The sequence below is a fragment of the Vespa crabro genome, chromosome 21 (genome assembly GCF_910589235.1).
Source record: "Vespa crabro chromosome 21, iyVesCrab1.2, whole genome shotgun sequence".
Taxonomy (NCBI): domain Eukaryota; kingdom Metazoa; phylum Arthropoda; class Insecta; order Hymenoptera; family Vespidae; genus Vespa; species Vespa crabro.
In genome coordinates this window covers 562,383-584,020 of record NC_060975.1, presented here as the reverse complement: position 1 = coordinate 584,020, position 21,638 = coordinate 562,383, and the positions used below count along the sequence as shown (strand labels likewise).

At 37.2% G+C, this 21,638-nt stretch overlaps 1 protein-coding gene and 1 long non-coding RNA gene across 3 annotated transcripts in view; one reads left to right on the top strand and one right to left on the bottom strand.

The window, feature by feature from the left end:
• Window positions 1-6,125, top strand: part of LOC124431386 (LIM domain only protein 3-like) — a 69,662-nt gene extending 63,537 nt beyond the window's left edge. For both annotated transcript variants that reach the window (XM_046979249.1, XM_046979248.1), the window contains exon 6: window positions 5,170-6,125. In XM_046979249.1, the coding sequence (XP_046835205.1) occupies window positions 5,170-5,328 (159 nt within the window). In that variant the 3' untranslated portion in view covers window positions 5,329-6,125. The remainder of the gene's footprint in view (window positions 1-5,169) is intronic.
• The window catches only part of LOC124431391, a 122,913-nt gene extending 101,275 nt beyond the window's left edge, over window positions 1-21,638 (bottom strand). The window contains exons 1-2 of the long non-coding RNA XR_006943985.1: window positions 21,558-21,638; window positions 20,544-20,787 (exon numbers count right to left, since the gene is read on the bottom strand). This is a non-coding gene — a long non-coding RNA (uncharacterized LOC124431391). The remainder of the gene's footprint in view (window positions 1-20,543; window positions 20,788-21,557) is intronic.

Here is a 21,638-nt window from a genome sequence, read left to right as displayed (position 1 = left end):
TTAAAGATTTTTCGATCTTCGCTATCCGATTACAGCGGGATGATAGAGAGAAAAAAAAAAAGAAAGATAGAAGAAAAGAAAGAAATAAAAACAAAAAAAAAAAGAAAATAGAAAAGAATACTTTTTATTTCTCGTATTCTCTTCTCGTATTCTGGTCGAAGGTCGTGAATAGTTAACACACACTCGAATAATAAGCATGCAGAAAGTAACGAGGTCCCCGTTGCCTGAGATGATATCAGTAGTCTCGGTAACGTGTACTACTTATAATATGCAAATTTCTTCCCTTTCCCTTTCCTTTCGCCCTGTCGACGAGCCGCATGTAACAACGGGGTTGGTAACCCTTGCGACTCTATTTCTGTGCCACGTAAGTGTTCCCAAGTAAACTAAACGCTTAAATGTATGCATGTCTATGTACGCATGTATGTATCAGCGATCTTCCTGCGTCCAGGGTGCGCGTTTAATTAAAATGAAATTTAACGATCGACGAGAAGAGACTTTGCATTATGTTTCATCGAGTTTTTATTATTACTCTCGAATAATAGACTATCAGAGCTTGAAAAGAATAATAGAGAAAACGATGACAATGGGGTATCTTACGATTCGAAGAATTTCACGTGGTTATAAATGATCGATAAGAGAAATAAAAAATCGTCGAAGGAAAGAAGCTAATGTCGATAGACCGAGCGTAGCATGCTAATGTCCTTTTGGCGCATCTATTAGACTAAGCCTCCTGACACGATCCCTCTTGACATCTCGTTCCTTGAGCGTGAATACCTTCGTGATATCATCGCAGAGAAGGGTGAGTATTCGAGACAAACCCTCGACGTTATATACCACCACCACAGCAAAATCGTTCGGGATCGATCGTCTATCTGACATTTCGCGACAGAGTTCGATGGCTCGTAAACGTAACGTTAACATCGTGAGGATTCAACTATCATGAAGATACGTTTAAAAAAGAGTTCAGTTAAAAAAGAAAGAGAGAGAGAGAGAGAGATGAAAGGGAAGAGGAAAGCGTTAAGGTTCTTAAAAACCGCGAAGAGGGTTCTCGGCGTCGTTGAGACAGCTGCCACCCTGTTTGTACCCTCCTTAAGCCGTGGCTACGGGGGGTGGGAAAGGAGACTACCAAGCGTTCAGCGAAAGAGGGGAAGAGAGGGTAGTTTTTCTGATTGCCTGAGAACACAGGCAGCTGTCCCGATCTTTCTTAGGCAAGAGCCTCTCTATAACCCACCCACCAAGCTTCTAAAGGATCCGTTTTTCTTTTTCCTTCTCTTTTTCTACGTGTGGTTAGCTAGTTCTAAATAATGCCAGAATGCGCACGGTTTACGTATAACTCGACGAGATCCCTTTTGCTAAAAGAGGGGAAAAGAAAAGAAGAGAACAGTTTAGTCATCGCCCTCGATAAATCGAATTAGGATCCTTCCTCGTAAACTCGTATTTCTTGACCCTCGCCCTTTGAATCAATGAAGTAAGCGTTTAATGATGTACCTTATTCGAGCAACGATCGAGAAATTGATATGTTTCGATAAAAAATTAAAAAAATAAAAAAAAAAAAAGGAGAAAGAAAAAGAAAAGAAGAGAGAAAAAAAAATGGTAACATCGAATCGACATATAGGTTTATAACATGTCTAATAATAAATTTTCGCGTTGGAGAGATACACATACAGGAATGCGAGGAAATCATTGAAATCTCTGAGAAGAAAGTTCGATCGTAGGAAAGGAGACGAACGTAACGCGCTTAAAATTCCCCGAGAACTTTTATTTCGATCTAATTTTCCCCTTGGGATCCGGCGCAATGCGGAACGAGCGAGGCTCGTCTTGAAGAAGTAAGAGGAAAGGGTAGTACGAAGGAGAAACAGAGAAAGACAGAGGAAGATAGAGAAGGGGAGAAATTTCGAAACGATTATCTGAGTTTTAAAACAAACTCTCGAGTGTCTGTAAAGTCCTTCGCGAATCAGAGGGTCGAATAAGAAGGTGGGTGAGGGAAAGACGGAGAAGAACGACGAGAGAATGAGAGAGAGGGAGGGAGAGAGAGAGAGGGATAGAGAGAGGGAGGGAGGGAGATAAAGAGAAAGAAAGAGAAAGAGTAAGAGTAAGGGAGATATAGAAGGAAAAGGGTGGCATCGCCAAGAGACCAAGAGAAGTAGAGGAGGTAGTAATGGTGGGAGGACTTTGAGAGGTGAGATAATATGCTAATGCCAAGACGGCGGGTACATGGGAATTTAAGAGGATCAATGTGCACCATGGAAATCGTACAGGGAATAAGGTATTACGATGTCTTCTATACGCGTCTTCTAGACGATTAGATCCAAACCAAAGGAGAAAGGTAATTCATTCGACTAAGAACTAAAAACTCAAATTGAAATGAAATTAAATGATATTTGTTTAATATTCGCGTGTCGATATTCTTTTGAACACAAATATATCCTATGTATGTCAAAAGAAATATTACATTTATTAATGATACCTAGCGTGTAGATTATTTCTTTAACGAGCTCATTATTACGAGCTACCTCGTATACGGACTAAATTTTACGTGAGCACGTAGAAGACTCTATCTCTCTCTCTCTCTCTCTCTCTCTCTCATGGGAAAGGGGCAGGTTGCGAGCTTACGCGTGATTATGAGTTTAGTTGAGAATCAACTTGGAGCACGTTATAAGCAGTAACTAGTGAATAAACCTTCTTTGTGAGATTTCCAAATCTAATCAACCGATTATAATGAAATATCTATTAATTAAAGAATAGGAATAAGTATATCGAGCAATAAAAAATCTCTCTCTTTCTCTCTCTCTCTCTCTCTCTGTCTCTTTATCTCTTTCTAAAAGAATTCCTGAAAGGAAATGGATAATGATACCACGGCTAATTCCGATCCGACGATGGTGCTAATTTTTGCGCGCAAGAAAAGCAAAGGCACGAAGGAATGGCCAAACGCAGCCACACACCTGGACTGTTCCCAGCCACAGGAGATCAACGGACAAATGACACGCGATTCTCGGCACCCTCCTCCTCCTCCTCCTTTCTCCCTTTCACAAAGCGAGCAAACGAGAAAGAGAGAGAGAGAGAGAGAGAAAGCTTTTCCCCTTCTCGAACTCCAACAGGCACCCTCCTGGTGGGCCGCATTTACCGTCGCTTGCAAACTGCCTTCGCCTTTGCGATTAATGTCTTATTCGCGGGCTAGAATCCTCTTCTGAAGGAGGAAAACGGAGGAGAAAGAGGAGGTCGACGAGGAAGAAGAATTAGAAAGGAACGAGGAGGAGTTGGGTAAAGAAAAAGAGAAAGAAGGAGGAGAAGAAAAAGACGTAAAGGAGGAGGAGACTTCGTGCGTGTAACGTGCCATTAACGACTTCTACATAGAGAAAAGAGAGAAGAAAAGAAAGAGAGAAAAGATTTTTCCTTTTGCCGACTAGGTATTAAGAAGGGGAAACGACAAATGAACGCGTTTCGATTCAGTACATCTCTTATCTCAACCTTCCATTTGATTTCAACAAGGGATATATGTTCTTTAACAAACGACACAAGTTATCTTCTTACAAGACACTTACTTATCTTCTTTCTCTCTCTTTTTTTCCATACGTGTTTAACGTATCAAAAATCTATCGAATGTGTATTAATCAAAAAGTCTGATAATTTCATCGTCGATATTAATAATCAACGTTATTAATTCGTCACGATCGAATTAAATAACTTTTCCCTTCTTTCCTTCTTACATAGAAACATAAGAATCTATGTAGTATGATATGCATGTACCTAAGTGGTCCAAGAAACTTTCCAAAGTAGCTCGGAGTACTGAAAACGCGTGCCGTTTGATTACAATGTCGGCAGTAAATCCACGCCATGGCAATTCCTCCTCTGGCAATTGTAGATAAAACTTGAATAAGTCATAGACTTAATTTAACCCATGGTAAGTAAAGAGAGAGAGAGAGAAAGAGAGGACGGTGGTCTCCGTCGCCTTCCATGAAGATTTCTTAATTACGTACCGGAACTCGTTTAGATGGAAAGAGAAAGAGAGATAGCTCGAAAAGAAGACGGCAAGAGAGAAAGAGAGAGAGAGAATAAGCTTTTGGAAAGGGTTCTCGCGCTACGGTTAAGATTTAGGGATTTCTTCTGCGAGGAAAGAGTCACCCTTGCTAGCGGCAATGGAACGATAAAGCATTTCTTTCGCGACGCTTTGTCATTTTTATCGTAATTATTTACGAGTTAATTACTTGGACTCTTACTTGCGCGTTCTGGCTATTCTTTCTCGAGGATTCAAGAGCCGGAAAAATTCGTGGAAAAAACTGTAAGCAGACTTCATTATCGTATATATATATATATATATATATATATATAATAAAATATATAGAAAGTTGATGATGTAGAAAGTTTCTATGAAACTGATCGAGAGGGAAGAAAAGAAAATGAAAGAAAACCCGAGTTCTTCTCTTCTTCTTCTTGTTCAAGTCGACTCGTTGTCGTAGTTAAATTAGTACGATCGACTCGCGAGTGTTCGTAAAGTAAGACGTAGCCGTGGGAAGATCCGTTGTTTCGTCAAGAGGGAGTCGCACGGTCTGCCGAATTTTAAGCCTGTATAATTTAACACCTTTACTATAGAAACCGAGAGAAAGGGAGTGTTGGAAGACGTTGAAGGGTAAAAAGAGATAGAGAGAAATGGAGAGAAAGAGAGAGAGAGAGAGAGAGAGAAGGGAGAAAGATAGGAAGTTGGAAGTTTTCAACGGCACTTACCTATCCGTGCAGCATCTCCTCTTATTCTCTATCCCTCTCTAGCTTCTACATTAATACAGTCTCGAGATAGAGACAGAAGTAAGTAGGTAAAAGGACGAAAAGAGAGAGAGAGAGAAAGAAAAGGAAGGAAGGAAGGAAGGAACAAGAGGGTCGAACGAAAGAGAAACGACCGAATAGAGTTATCCCGTCTGAGAGTAAATACAATTTTACAAGAAAGAAGATAACGAATTTATTAGAGATTAAATTGAAATAATAAGGAATGAACCGGTTATTTTCGTGTATCTATTAATCGTACGAAAAAAAGGAAAAAAAAAAAAACATCGACTGTCAAAGATTGCAGTATTAAAAAGTCCTTTTCTTTCTTCTTTTTTTTTTTTCTTCTTTTTTCTTTTTTAAAAAAAGAACCGATATAGGCAATAATCGTACGATCTCTCTTTTATCTTTCAGACGGTACCTGCTGGAGGTCCTCCGAGACAGGCGAATGGGGAAACAGCCCATAACCACAATGGATATCCAGCACCGACTACATCGAGCGCTCACAACGTCCTGAACCCCATGAATAATTTAAATGGTATCAATGCGCAAGCACCGTACGATGCCAAATGACAAACGAAATAAGCGCCGATATACACGCGTCTACGCCTACTACCTATGTTAACACCTAAACTTAACATACAAGAATAACAAACATATATATATCTAAATAATATATATATGTCGAATCGCGAGAGTGCGTAGTTTATCGTCGTTGCTATCGGTCCGTTTCGTTTTTCCGTTTTATTCGGAGCATCGTCATCGGTTCGAGAAGAGATAAAAAGGATGATGGAAATCGTCGTGAGATTTTTTGCAAAGAGAAGAGAAGAAACTCGTCGCGATCGAGTCCCCACGCTAAGATCGGCTACGATCTATCGATCATACGAGGAAACGAAAGCAAGGAAAGATCGCGATTATATGCCGGTGAAAAGCTGATAAAATCGATCATTTGCGATCCCTTTAGCGCTTTTCAATTTTTTTTTTTTTTTTTATTTTTTTTTCTTTTTGGAAAAAAGAAAAACGAAAAAAAAAAAAGAAAAAAGAGCGATTTCGTTCTGTAGATAGTACGAGTATTATCTTTAGGAAAAGGATAAAGAAAGATAATAATGATAATAATGGTGCTTTTTTCGAAGTGTATCGACTGTTCGACTTCTTCGATTACGAATTGTCTCATATAACCGGTGAAAGGATAGTTAACGAAGTGTATAGAGGGGAAAAAAAAAGGGGAAAAAAGAAAGAAAGAAAAAGAAGAAAAGGAAGAAAGAGACGAAGGTGTATACCCTACATTGTTGAATTTTAGACGAACGAATTAATTGTAACACCGATGTATGTATTATTCAAGGAATAAAATCATTTCATTTTATTGTTGACGAGGGACGATCATTTAATTATTCATTTCAGGTATAACTAAGGATCCTGGTACACGTAGGTAAATCTATAAATCTTTACGATACCATTCCAAATGAAATCTAAATCACGGTGAAAATTGGCGAAGTAGAAAAAAAAAAAAAAAGAGAAAAAGAAATAATCATAAAAGATGATAGGCAGAACGATGATATATCGAATCGAACGGAATCGTAAGTTGGAAGATCGAGCTTGAAAACGTTAGCACGAACGATTGGCTCTCTCTCTCTCTTTCTCTTCGTCTCTGTCTTTCTCGTGTGCCACCCTCTTGGGGCTCATACGTTATAGGGTGACTTAAGCATTGTTTCAACTTCGAATCTCCCGACAGAGGGCCGGATTGATGTCGCGAACTTTTCCGTTGCCTTATTTGCGAGTCAGATAACGAGGCTGAGTTATGCGGAAAGTTCGGTCCGCTCCGCAAAACTGCCGGCGCACTATCGCCCTGGAGAGAAAGAAGAGAGAAAATGTTTTATTTCTTCCGCGTTTCTCTGGCACCATACGCTTCGGGGATTTGTCGGACCTACTACCTACTCTCCGAAGAAATTTTCTCCGATCGCGATAACAGCTATCCAGAAAAAAAGGACCTATCATTCTCATCGCTCCGATCGAGAACGAGAACGGGATTTTATTTCGAACGTGAAGAACGTAAACGAAATTATTCCGTCAAGGATCGTTCCTATTCATAAAATACTTTTTCGTTTCTGACAGATCATATTTATTTTTTTGTTTGTTTTTTTTCCCCATACATATTATCTCTCCTTAACAGATATACTTTGGGATACTGTTCGGGCCAAAGTTGCGAATGTGATTTTCCTTTCGATGCGGAATTATTCCGTCCAAGATCTTTCCTATGCATGAAACGAAAGTTCCTTTTATAAATAATACATTTAAATATCGAGAGAAATGTTCTTTTTTAAACGTATAATGATTCTCTTTTCGATCTTATGTATATACATATATATATATATATATATATATATATATATATATATATAATATCGACTAGAGCTTCTTCTTTTTTTCTGTACTTTACTCGCATCTTTCTACTTTTGAGCTTCCTTTGAATTATTTAAAGGCGCTACGTGATTGGCCGACAAATCCTGCTTGGCTCAATAATTTACCAATCATACAGAGTCCTTTGTGTTTTATACGCCACGTTTCGAATAAATCCCATTGTGTATTCAGGAGAGCGAAATCCAACTCTATTCGGGTGTGAACGCGAAGCCCTCCACTACCAATCCTCCCCGTTCCTCCTCTGCATCCGTTTCCCAAAAAACGAAGAAATTGGAATACGTGTGCGAGAGAGATAGAGAACGAAAATGCACGGGAATAAAGGAACGATTCGTAGTTGAATCGAACCGAATCAAAATTTGGCTGAACATCGCGAATTTATACCGACTGCGACAATGTCTATTTTCTTCCCTCGAACGTAATAACCAATGATTCCAACCAATTCCCAATTGCAAACATTTATTTTGCTTTTCGTTCACGTAACTTGGATAACTTGCATTACGTCACTCTCTATACGTATAATTATTCTACAAAATTTATCACATTTATTTATTATTACAATGTGCATGTATAAATCTACTCAAAAAAAAAAAAAAAAGAAAGAAAAAAAAATGCAAATGAGAATAATTCATTTGCACATTGGCCAAACATTATATGGTTACTTAATAAAGTAAGAAGACTTAAGAATAATGGGACGATATCAAAATCGATTATCCTTCCTAATTCCCTCCCTAGAAAGGATAAGCGATCGAACTAGCGAGTCTCGTGGAAAAGGGATAATAGAAGGCATTCGATGTAAATTGGCAATTTTTCTCGTTGGCGTTCGCGGTAATCATTGGCAATTAGTGTTCTGGCCCACCAATAAATGTTATTTATGAGCGCGATTACCTACGGCACACCTCTCTCTCTCTCTCTCTCTTTCTCTTTCTACTGGCCATGAACGTTCACCCAAGTATATTATACGTAGAACGTACGAGCTTGCGACCACATAATTGGCCGACAATTACTCCTGTTTGTATGTACAAAACGCCCATGTACGTTGAAAGAGAAAAAGAGAGAGAGAGAGAGAAAGAGAGAGACTTTGTCGTAATGTTAGGCCGACGAACGAAAACGGGGAAGACGAAAGAGAAAAGGAAAGAGGAAAGTGCCCAACAATTTTCGTGAATTATTTTCACCCTTTCGTGCCAACCTATACCATTCGTGTACGACTTACCCCTTCAACGCTTACTTCACGATATTTTATCTTCGACAAGATCAAATCCAAAAGCGTTTTAACTTTAAGTTAAGCTACGAATGATTCGATAGAAGAAATAAAAACACATACACACAAACAAACAAAAAAAAAAAAGAAAGAAAGAAATATCAAATAATCATCATTTTCGATATTCGATTAATAAACATTATATTATTGTCTTCATAAATATTTATATTCACGACATAATAATATTCAGATTATTCGAATCTTATTTTAAACATTATTGAAAATAAAAATAATAATTGGTATGGAAAATGTGTCGACTGTGATAACTTTGTTTTAACGAGTTTACTTTTCACCCAAACCGAAGTATTTTTTTCATAAATAATTATACATAATAATATCCGGATTATTCGAATCTTATTTTCAACATTGTTCAAGATAAAAGGAATAATTCGTGTAAAAAAATGAGCCGACTGTCGGGACCCGTTGTTTTAACGGGTGTACTTTTTTTAAGTAGCTTATTTTCTCCGTTCACCGTTGTGACGGTCGGTTGTTATCGGTATCCAACGTTGTCGGAAACCCGAACGAAAAATGTACTCGTCAAAGAGACAAAGTGAAAATCGTAATTTAACGCGGACGATCGACACGTAAATCATTGGAAAACTTTAGGATTATCTTGCGAAAGGTGACGTCGCGTCGAGAAAATAATTAATTAAAACCATGCATCCAGACATAGCGGCCGTTTTTATTTACAAAAGCCATTTGCGAGAACGCATGCGAATCGCAAAGAAGAATTAGCCTTTGCGCGGGCCACGCGAAATTTCATTTTAAAATAAAAAACAATTAAAAAAATTAAAGGAAAAAATAAAAAAAAAAAAAAAAATTAAAAAAAAATTAAAAAAAAAAAAACAACAAAAAAAGAAAAAAGAGATAAAGGAAAAACAACAATAGTAATGTCTCCCTGCTGCTTTTCGCGTTAATTCGTCCCTTTTCGCGTCGCGCTACCTACGCATTCCAATGAATTCCGCGTGAAATTGTATCGCTCGGGAACGAAACGTGCGACGGAAGGAAGGAAAGGAAAACCCGACAAAAAAAAGAAAAAAAAAAAAAAAAAAAAAAAAACCGAAAGAAAAAAGAATATAGAAGGAGCGAAAAAAGAATCGACGAATCGAAGCTACGTATGGTCGACGATGATAAAATATATATTAAAATGACGTTGATATTAAAATACTCGATGATATATTACGACGAACGATAATGGCTATTGTCAGAGTCCAAAAGAAAAAGGAAAAAAGAAAAAAAAGAAAAAAAAAAAAAAGAAAGAAACAAAATCAGATTTCGACGACGATGTTTAAGCAAAAAAGGTGAATCGCATTTTCGTTTGCGCACTGTCTTTGAAACAATATTGTTATTAAAAACTGAACAGCACCAGCTGTCCGGATATTTCCTCGCGAGCTCGACGGAAGACGGGACGACGTCGCTCGACGTTGAAACGAGATGATAGGAGGGTGAAAGGGAGAGAGACAGAGATAGAGAGAGACAAAGAGAGAGAGAGAGTAAAAGTGTGAGAGGAGGGGAGAGAGACGTATCCCAGGGAACGGAAGAGCGATTAATTAAAAGAACAAAAACTGTTTTCATAAAATTCATTTGCGGAAATATGCGCCGACTGAAATAATATCCGGCTTGATGTGACCGTGTGTATGCGGTACGTGCGTGTATGTGTCGCGTACACTTTAAACCAAGCTATGATTCCAATGAAAAACGTCCTCCTGCGACTGGTCACAAAGGGAAATATCTCCAAGGATGTGTCGAGATTTTACATCATTATATCTTCTCTTGCTTAGAATTAGAATTGAAAAAAAGAGAAAAAAAAAGAAAAAAGAAAAGAAATAAGAATAAAGGTAAGAGAATTACTTGCGACACGGATAAACGTACGTATGAATTTTATCAAGAAAAGTTTTAAGATGAGGAGAAAATGAAACTCGTAAAAATATTTCCAAGTTCATCTTGAATCTTTTCCTTTTCTCTCTCTCTCTCTCTCTCTCTCTCTCTCTCTCTCTCTCTCTTTCCTCCCCACCTTGGTTCTTCTCGTAGGATGATTTAAACGGGACGTAAAAACGATCGTTAAAAAACAAGAAAGCTACTTAAACCGCTGCCTTGATTACTGAACTCTGTTTATTAAAACGCCTTGCGCGATATTACATTAGTATACTTTCGTTTTTTCTCTCGCTGCTCCTTTTCTTTCTCTTTGCCAATGTACCTACTTCTTTTTCTTTTTTTCTTTTCGAAGAACGAAATAGCCTCTATCCCTCTTCCTCTCTCTCTCTCTCTCTCTCTCTCCTTTTCTTCTTTTTCCTCAAATAAGACGGCAACTCCTCTTTGTCTATCCTCCCTTTCGCTTATACGCGTTTCGCATACTTTTCACAACCCTTTCGTTAATGACACTCGACCGAGAGAGAAAGTTTATAGGGTGAGAAAGAAAGTTCGAGGGTGGTCCAGAACGAATGCATCACCGTGTCTTTGTCGGCTTAACGCGAGAATTTATCTTCGGTACGTTCACTTAACGATTGGACTTTTCGAAGGTCTATATTAGCTACAGGTAGGTAGATCGAGTGGTACGGAATTGGAAAAAAAAAAAAAAGAAAAAGAAAAGAAAAAGGAAAAAATGATGAGAAACTTACGTCACAACATACATGCATCATAATTTATATAAATCGTTGGTATAATATTCTTTAAATTATAGTATTATCATATATCTACTTGATATAACTCGTCCTGAATATTTGATACATTCATTCGATAATGAATAATGTCCACATATTATGAATAATGAAGACATATTAATTATTACATAAAATAATTAGTCAACAATATGTTAAAGCATAGATGATCGAAATTCACTCGGCTAGGAAAATCACGACAACGTAGGAATCTCTCTCTCTCTCACACACACGCACACGCACACACTCTTTCTCTGTCATAATATTAATTAATAAGGCAACCTTCGTTGGACGAGATACTTGCTACTAATTAAGAAATACCTGCCGAGCGCTCTTTTCCCGCTCAGGGGCGAGGAGGTGGAAAAATAAGAGGAGAAATTCCACGCAGCTCTCCGGCACTCTTGAAACGAGGTAAACTTAATCCTCGGCCAAGTTAAACCAACTGCTAAGCTTTTCATTATGCCGGAGTGTCGGAAAGAAGGGAAAAAGCTCTCTCGTTTGCGAACTTGGAAGCTCGCCGTTATTATCGAAAACGCACCTTTTCCATCTTCCATTCTTTTTATGTATCTCACTCGCTCCTTTAAATATAATAATTTATAAAACTATAAATAATATATATATATATATATATATATATATATATATATACATAGATACAAAATAAAGATATGACACGCGCGTCGATAAAAATTGAGTCAATAGAATAAAAAAAAAGAAGAAGAAATCAAATGTTCCGGTATTTTTTAAATCGCAAGCAAACGCAAGAAACACTAAAGTTGAAAAAAAGAAGGATATAAAGTTTGGATTCACGCGACTAAAAGTCCGTGGAAAGAACGTCGAAAAGTTTTACGAGCGAGCCAGACGCACCGAGTGCCTGCTTTGAATTGCATCAATTAAAAAAGGCCGTTCCGCAAAAATTCCATAACGCGACGAACGAGGGCTGCGTCGAATGTCCACGTTTGCCACCTTTTCCGCGCTTACCCAGATATTTCCGCACCGCACTGCGCTACCATCGTGATCGTCGAACTTTTTTCCCTCGTTATTCGCACCATCCACTATTCTTTTCTCTTTCTCTCTCACACACACACAACTCACTGTTTTTCACGTACGTCCTATGGTTTAACAATTTCTTTGGAAAAAACATTTGGATATTTTTATTATTTTCTTTTACTTCGAAAAAATTAATAGAAATTCTTTGTTTTTTTTCGACGAATTTAATATTAATAGATATCTATTGAGACTTTCATGAGAATTTTTATTATTTGCTCGTAATTACTCGATTTTATCGGCTTCTAGTAATCCGAGAAAAAAAAAAAAAGTTTAATTGCTTGGGATGTCTATTCATGTAGATCGAAGGGAAAAGAATTCTCACCTCGTGGATCTGGAGTAAATTCAAAGGTTTCGCGGGTAGGTGGCTAAGGGGATGAGGAAACCTTTGAAAAATTCGAGGAAAGAGAGGGAATTCTTGTGTTCTTTTCCACCATCGCCACATCAACGCAATACTTTTTTCCTCATTGTGCGGCGGCGTAACTCAATTTAGAAATAAACAATTTAACCCGAAGGAAAGAGCTACCTAGCAGATCGCTTTCGTTCAAGGAGAAAGCCTATAAAACATTTTTATGAACTTGCCGGAGGAGTAACTTTTCCTCCATCCTCCTCCTTATCGTTCGACAAAAGAATCTCGCGAATTCTATAGCCACGTCTACAGTTTCTTCGTAGAACGCTCGTTCATAGTTAAAACAATGAGAAATATTCGATAATAAATTTTATTTTCTTAATAAAGAACCACCATAATCAATAATTTTTCGTATCGACGAATAAAGAAAATATATCTGGGATTACATATAATAGATATAGCAAGACGAAGTGCTATCTATTTTAAAGAAAAGTGACATATCATAAATCGAAAAGAGTAATAAGTAGCTAAAAGAAGAGAGAGGAAGGGTATTAGAAAAAGGATTCTCCAAGAGAAGGCACTCGAAATGAATCGAGCAATCTTGACGTCCTTTGTATTCGGCAACTGGCACTTGTAAATATAATTACCCTCCTCCTGTCCCTTCTCTTTCTCTCTTACAGTGGTTGGTGGCTCACTGTGCGGAGGACTCACCCTCTCTCTTTCTCTCTCTCTCTCTCACTTTCTACCTTACCCCGCGTTCTCGCTAATTTGATTCCGCGGTTGTTTTCACCCGCGCCTCCACCACCATCTCCTCCTCCACCTCCTCGTCCCACTATTCTCGGCTTCGCCCACGCATTGTCTCTTGTCTCTTCATTCAAATTACCCTCCGCTTTCCCATTCTCGCGTCGCTACAACCCTCTCACTCCCAACTCGTTTTCTCTCTCTTTCTCTCCCTCTCTCTTTAGTCGTCACGAAACCCCAGCATTTTCACTCTTATTGTTGCGGTTTTATTGAATCCGCTCGGCATTGTCCGCTGCGCGAGCGAGACGCGGCCGTTTTGTTGAAAGAAAATTGGCGCGCTGTTCGAAACGCGCGTATTCGTCTTTGGAGATCTCCCTTTTGAAGAGCGAGCACCGACGTTGGCCCGACGCAACCCGCCAAATCGAGTTTTACGGCCTCGTAAGTGCCGAATAACGACGGTTATTCGACGTTTCGTCCTCGTCGTCGTCTTTCTCTCTTTCTCTTTGTCATCCTTTTTCCTCCTTTTATTCTCGTTCGTCCGCAAAAAGAGAGTTCCGCGAACAAAGGAAGGTGAAATGCGGTTAAAAATTCTCTCCGCTACGTTTTAGCCGCGTTCTCTCTCTCTCTCTCTCTCTCTCTCTCTCCTGCGTTTACTCACTCTTCTAGTTGACTTTTGTCGGAGTAAGAAGCGTGACTAACGATCGACGTTTCTACACGCGTAAGCTAATTTTCCACTTTTCGAGCGACATTCTTCCCGGTTTTATCTCACTTTGTTGCTTTCCTATTCTCTATCCCCTCCCCCAGTCCAAACTATGCTTTAACGTTACCTAAACTCGCAATGTCCTTTCTTTCTCTGTTTCTTTGTTCCTTTAAACGTAAAAAAATTTGCGAAACAATCGACGTTAAATGTGAAAGAAATGAAAAAAAAAAAAAAAAAGAAAAAAAAACTTCGCAGTCTGGTTAACTCTTATACAACCTGACTACTATTACTGACTGACTCGCCGCGCTAAACAATGTGAACACAAGGAACAAATAACGATGGTATTTCAAACGTAATCGTAATCGACAATAAATACTCGTCTAAAAGTAAAGATCTTTTGTACGGACCGACCGACCGATGGAACCTGTTATTCTCCTTTTAAAACATCGTTGTGATCGTTATATTCCAGTCGGACGATTCGAATTACGAAAAAAAAAAAAGAAAAAAAAAGAAATGAAAGAAAGTAAAAAAAGAAGAGAAAGAAGAAAAAAAGAGAGAAAGAAAGAAAAGCAGAAAAAAAGTTTAAAGATATGTAATAGGGTGTAGGCTTTTAAAAGGCCTCTCTCTGCGCGTGACAGATACTTCGAAGGAAATAAAGAAAGGAACGGTGACTCGAATTGGCAATTTTCGCGATGTTACTTTCTCTTCTCTCTTTCTCTCTGGGAATACATAATTTCGTTTCGAAAGGGGATAAAAAAGGGTGCTTAATGGCTGGCAGCCTCGTGGCTGTTGACTCGTGTAATGAAATCAAGAGTAATCGAGAGGGCGATGGCTTTTGTCGGGGATGCATGAATTTCGGCGAGCGACCATTAATTATTCGAAATTAAATATCCTCCGCAGGCTTTAATTAAAATGTTTACAATGTCGCCCGACCGGATTACCGTCGGCATTTTACAATACGTCCGTATAGGTATGCACCTATATATGTACATATATATACATATGTATATATGTGCATACACACACAAACACGCGCGCGCACACATATATATATATATATATATATATATATATATATATATATATATATAAGCACGCACACATGTATAAAGATTCTTTCGGATCGTACTCGTTATAAATACTAGCCTCGTTTTCTTCCGTCCCTATGGCAAGTAATGAATTCGTCATTTTCGCTCGACGTCATTAATCATTTATGAAATACGAAATATTATGCAAACCGTTCCAAACGAAATTATACTCTGTTACAAAACGTAACCAATGTGCTTTCAAAGTTTCCATTCTTTTTTACAAAAATTAAATATTCAATCGCGCAAAGGGGTGAGAGAGAGAGAGACAAAAGATGAACAGGAAGAAAGGTTTCATTCGATCGAATAATCGACGAACGACGATTTTCAATTCGTTGCTAACGCGATTATGCTTCGTAATATTTGCGTAATTAAAATTTCTCTTTCTCTCTCTCTCTCTCTCTCTCTCATCAACGTCTTCGTCAGTTTTTAGCATTGTTCGCGTTCCGCCACTCGTCGTTGGCGTCGACTAGCGCGAGCAAACGATTCTTGTTTGTTTTGCAAACAAAGGGTTTCTCCTAAGGGTCGAAGAGAGACTTGACGCCGTTAGAGAGAAAGAGAAGAAACGATTAAAAGAGGCAATGCAAGAAAGAGAAAGAGAGAGAGAGAGAGAGAGAGAGAGTTGAGAGAAAAGGGGATGCTCGAAAACAGGGACAGAATTATTACATCTTTTGTTCGAAGGCTCGAACCGCCCCATTTGCGGAATTGCGGATCGCGATCCAGCCGCGATTGTGACCGCTGAATGCCGCGGGGTCGCCCAGGCTTTTGTTAGTTTTGACTAATTTCCACGTGGTATAATCTGCTTCAATTTGAATTTCCACGTGTCTAACGACGAGACTTTTGATCAAACTTTGGTTTCAATCTCTTTCTAAGTGATATACAGAGAACTTAAGATACTTTGAGAAATTCCAATTTTTACGAATTATTATCTGAACCGAGAAACGTCCACATGTAATCACAAAGAGATTCTCTAATTTTCGGAATATTTAAAAAATTAGAAAAAAAAAAAAAAAAAAACGACGAACCATGTGTACGTAAGGAGAATCGAAATATGTCGAATGGGAAAGATATGAAAATGTATATATATGCGTATGAAAACGACATTCTTCGCTCTTTGGCAAAATGGAAGAGAGTAACGACGTACAATTATATGAAATTATAGAAGGGCGTAGGTTAAATCTTAATACCTATTCGACGTTGGCTGCACCACCATCGTCTATGGCGCCACCACCACCAACCGATTCCAACCCCTTAGGCGAGTTTAATTCTTGTTGGTCCCATCGGTGACTTTATCGCGAGAAATTGCCACAGCTCGGAAAGCGTCGTTACAGCATCGTTACCGTAAGAACTTACTACTACGCTGGTTGTTACGGCTAATGTTACCGAACTTGGTTAACTTTCAGTTTTACGCACCGATTCGGATTAAGAATTTATGGTAACGGCCGAGTTTAGTCTCCTTCTATTCTCCACAAAATACGAACGAGTCGAGGAGAATCTTTCGGGAGAATCTCTCTCTCTCTCTCTCTCTTTTAATTCATTTCTTTTATTTAAAATACATCCTTCCTTCTTTGATTAATTTTCAGAGAGACAAATGGATATTAGAAAATCACGATATACTGACTGAGAATATTGGGGAAGAATAAGGATAAAAAATATATCTATAGAGAAAAAGATAGAGGATACGTACACATCTCAGACATTTATTTTGCGTCCACGTCGGCACTTTTCCTCAGGCGGTCAATCATATTAACGAAGAAGTACGACACTACGAGGGTAGATACTAAACCGATCAACTTGCACAGCAAGACGACTCCAAACTTTTTCTTCATCTTTATTCTTCTCGTATATACACGTTCATTTTCCCCATAGGATTCCTCGCTCACCGTCTTTTCTCTTTCTCTCATCGTGTTAATTGCTTTCTAAGAAACGAAAAGACGCTAATTCTAATACGAAGAAAAGAAAATCGAGGAGACGTAAGAGAAAACGAACAAAAAAAGGAAAAAAAGCAATGGGGGAAAAAAAAGAAAGAAAGAAAGAAAGAAAGAAAGGAACAAAAAAAAAAAGAAAAAGAAAAAACTCGAAGAAAAATCTCTCCCAACCTCTCTCAGCAAAGATTCGGATTCTCATTGAGAGAAAGCTAGAATGGTAGGAAGGAAGAAGGGTCATTTCAACCCTTCTCCTCGTCTTCTTACTCCTCCCTCTTCAAGGCCACATCTCTTCTTCTCCTTCTAAGCTAACGCGAATGGTATAATCGTGGCACGGCTCCGATCCCATGGGAGCAGTTGTTCCCGATGCGATTCTCTGCCAAGGATGAAACGACGAAAAGTTTAATGAGAGAAAGAGAAAGAGAAAAAGAGAGAGAGAGAGAGAGAGAGAGAGAGAGAGAGAGAGAGAAAGAAAGAGAACTTAACCATGGAAGACTCCTTTCCTCTTTTCTTACGATCTTCATCGAAAAACGAATCCCATCGAAGTGATCGTAATATCTATTATATCAGAGTATCTCATTCATGAAACGACCATGTTTTTAAAGTCACCTGTTTCTCCATTTTGCATAAGGGAAATAATAATACATACATATATAACAAATCCTATTCCCTGTATTATGGATGATCGATAAAAAAAGGAAAAAAAAAGCCAAATCAAACGCGCTAACAAGAGAAATATATAACTCGAATCGTAATATATTAAATGAAAAATATATGAGTCAACGTGAGACGCGATAGAGATAAAGAAAAGAAAAAAATTAAAAGAAAAGGAAAAAGAAAATGAAAATAAAGAGCGGAAAAGTAAAAGAGAAATGGGAAAAAAGAAAAAAGAAGAAAAAAAAGAAAAAGGATTGACACTCGCTCGCACGGAAATTTTGTAGGGTCTCGAAGCGTAAACTCGGCCGGTCTTTAATGGTCCATCTTAAATATGTAAGGGCAGTCTGCCCACCGGGTAGCGGGTAACAATAAACTAACACTTAAAACGCACTTCAAGGGACAATGCAAAGTCGCACCCTTGGCGCTAACGATCTCACCTCAGAGCTCCTCCAACAAATACACCTGTGCGAAATAAGACCCCTGCTAAGAGAATACTTCAGTAAAAAGTCTTCCAAGGTACCAATTTAGCAAAAAGGCCTTTTGTATGCATCTTCAACTCTTAGCCCCAAAACGTCTCTGTCCTACTTTTTCATCTCTCTTTATCTTAGAAAATTGTTAGATACAAAATATCTACATGCATGTACATGTACACAGACGCGCATGTAATAATTGTTAACGAGTTAGTTGAAAATATCGTTTTAACAATACATATTCCTTTAAGTCAATACTATTAATAATAATAATTAGTCGATCGATTACTTTATACAATTTCAAATAAAAATTGTAAAGATTCTTATATATCCGGCTGTTCTATCATAGTTTAATTAAGAGAGAAAACGAGCTCACTCAAGAGTTTCGAGAATCTCACGATTTCATCATTTCTATTTTAAAGTACACTTTCTCATATATATACATATACACATACATAGTTTCATCAAAATCCTTCTAGCTTTTATGGATTTCACAATGCGTGAGATCTTACGTACATAAATAATTTCTTTTTTCAGTATCTCGAGAATAACGAGAAACGAGGTGGAAGAGTATAATCCCTTCTGTTCTCTTTTTTTAACAAAGTAATACGAGTCACGGTGGTGTAGCTTCTATAAATGATAATAATAATAATGAAAATATTAGTTTTTAAAGGCGTCTACTGGGTGTCGTTACAAAGACGACTTTCTTTTTTAAGAGAAAGAGAGAGAAAGAGAGAGGGAGAAAGATTCGAGTTTCGACGATCCCTCGTGGCTCGTCGTTTTTTCTTAAGAATTTTTCTCACTTCGAGACGTTAGATTCCTCTGACGAAAAAATAAAATAAAATAAGAGAACTTTTTCTTTGTTCCTCGAAATATCGTTAAACATTTTTTCAAAAAATATTATAATAATAATAGTAATAATAATAATAATAATAATAATAATAATAATCGTTCGAGTTGCAAACGAGTTGTAAAGCATTCGCCGATTTAAACGACCTTCCTCGTTAAATGTTAATTAAAAGTGAAATAAAACTATAAAGTGTCAGTGAACGAGATATGTAAAGAGGAGACTCCTAAAACACAAAAAAAGAAAATAAAAAAAGTAAGTGAAGAGCAAATAAAAAGTGGAACAAAAAATACGCCAACGTTTATGCGATGCAGGTTCCCATGAAAATCGTTGAGGAAAATTAATTACGCGTAACGTTTGTAACTGAACGTTATAATTGGCTTTTTACTTTTAATAAGCGAGATACCGAACGATAAACGTAAGGAGAGAAAAAGAGAGTACGATCTTAACTCACAATTAATGATACTTTAAAATCTGTAGCTATAGAAATAGAATTACTGATCTGATCGAATTTTGAGAATACAGAAAAAGAGATCTTAGAAGAGGACAAAATAATAATAATAAGAAACAAAAAAAAAAAAAAAAAAATGATATTTAAATAAATACGATTAATGCTAATAAAACATTTTCGAAAGGCTCGATCATATTGCGCCTTAATAAATTAAAAGACGAATCGTCTAAACCCATGTAGAAAAAATCGTATTTTTTACAAAATCATAGGAACTTCAAAGACATTTGTAATATTTTCGCAATGGTGGTTATTGATAGAGCAGTAGTCGCATTATAAATTGAAGTGCTTTTAACGAAATCCAGGTTAGCCCGAAGCGATTCCACACGCAAGCTACACTTTGCATGCCGCATTCCGAGCGACTTGCCAGCCTCGTTTGAACCGGTCGCGGTGAGAGCAGCGTACCACACAAAATCCGAATGCATAATTAATTGCTTTATCAATTAAAGAAACGTCGGAAATTTTCATCTCGCCGTTTCGCTTCGAAGACGAAAAGGGGATAAAGATATTTTCGGATTATTCGACCATTAAATCGAGATAGAAAAATATTTTAATAAAGGCTCGTTTTCCTTTTTCCTTTTACCATTTTTCTTTTTATTTCTTCTGCGGAAAATCTACCTTTGTAATTTCGTATTCTTTTTACTTGTTTTTTTTTTTTTTTTTTTTTTTTTTTTTTTTTTTTTTTCTTTCTTTTCTTCCCACGATCATCGACGAAAGTACCAAGGCAGACGGCCGTAAATTCGTTTGGAAGCTAGCAAACTAAATCATTCTCTCTGTACTCTATGAGACCGGGGAAAGGACGATACGGTCCTCAAACAAACCCGGAGATCCCTTTGCTAGAAATTTAATGCACCCTAGACTATAGATACCTCTAGAATTTTCAATCTAACGGTGATAAAAGAAGAACAGACATGTGAACGTCTCGAACAGAGTCACTTTTAAATTACGATATCATATATTAACAATGAATATTACGATCTCTTATATAGTATATAACGAGCGACATTTGTTAAATAATATTTCGATAAGTGTCATGCATCATCCAAATTAACTTATCTATTAGTATAACAATTTTAATTGTTAAAAAAGAATAGAATAATAAATATACGTATAAAATATTACTTACCATCGATGTTGGCACCATGTGTTATCTATATACTTTACTGAAAAAGTATATCTACACGAATGATAATTGTTATCGGTAGCAGTGATACTTGTGAGGAAGATAACTGCAGACATTAGACAGATAAAATCCGTCGATAAATCCAGCGTCGATAAATCTTGCGTCGATAAATCCAACGTCGATAATCCCAGCGTCGATAATTCCAGCGTCGATAATCCCAGCGTCGATAATTCCAGCGTCGGTAAACCTAATATGGTCGATAAAATAGTACATTTTTTAGCATTCTAAAAGAATTAACAATTAGTAGCAATAAATGTAGAAAGAAGAATGATAGATTGAAATTATCGAAATTAGTCGAAAATAATTTACAGGAGTCTTTACGCGGAATGAATAAAGTGATTTTTCTAATAATTTTTGTATGCACACGATACGCGATATATTGTTGAATAGAATAAAAAGTTAAATTAATAAAAAAAAATAAAGAAATAAATGAAATGAAATGTAAAGCCTCTTTCTCACTCACTCACTCAGTCTATATATAATAATGTTATAATATTAATAAAAATACAAGAACACGAATAGATTTCTCGATGCGACATTAAATTAGATATGATTAAAAAAAAACTAATGATTTTATAACGAGATCGAAAATAGAAGAAAAATATTCGTTAAAAATTATAACGATTACTATTAACTAAACATGAGCGAGTTCATTTTCCGATTGGCCGGCTTCACTAAAACTTTGAAGAATTTCTAATTTCACTTTATCGCGATATCACTACTTAGATTTCGATTGATTCGATCTGAAGAGAATGACCGGCGAACAATTCGAAAAGAAATAATTTCTAACTTTAATACAATAGCTTTTCGAACGAAAGATTCTCGAACAATGGACGATCGTCCATTCGACGAATATTACGAAAATAATTATTGTCACGAAATCGAGATTAATCTCTCTAAATATCACATTTCTTTTAACATAATTGACAAATAATAAAGAAAAGCAAAAAATCATACCATATGCAACGAATATTGAAGCAGGAAAATCAAAATTCACAATATTACACACGATTAAAATAATGAGATTCCCGCGCGACC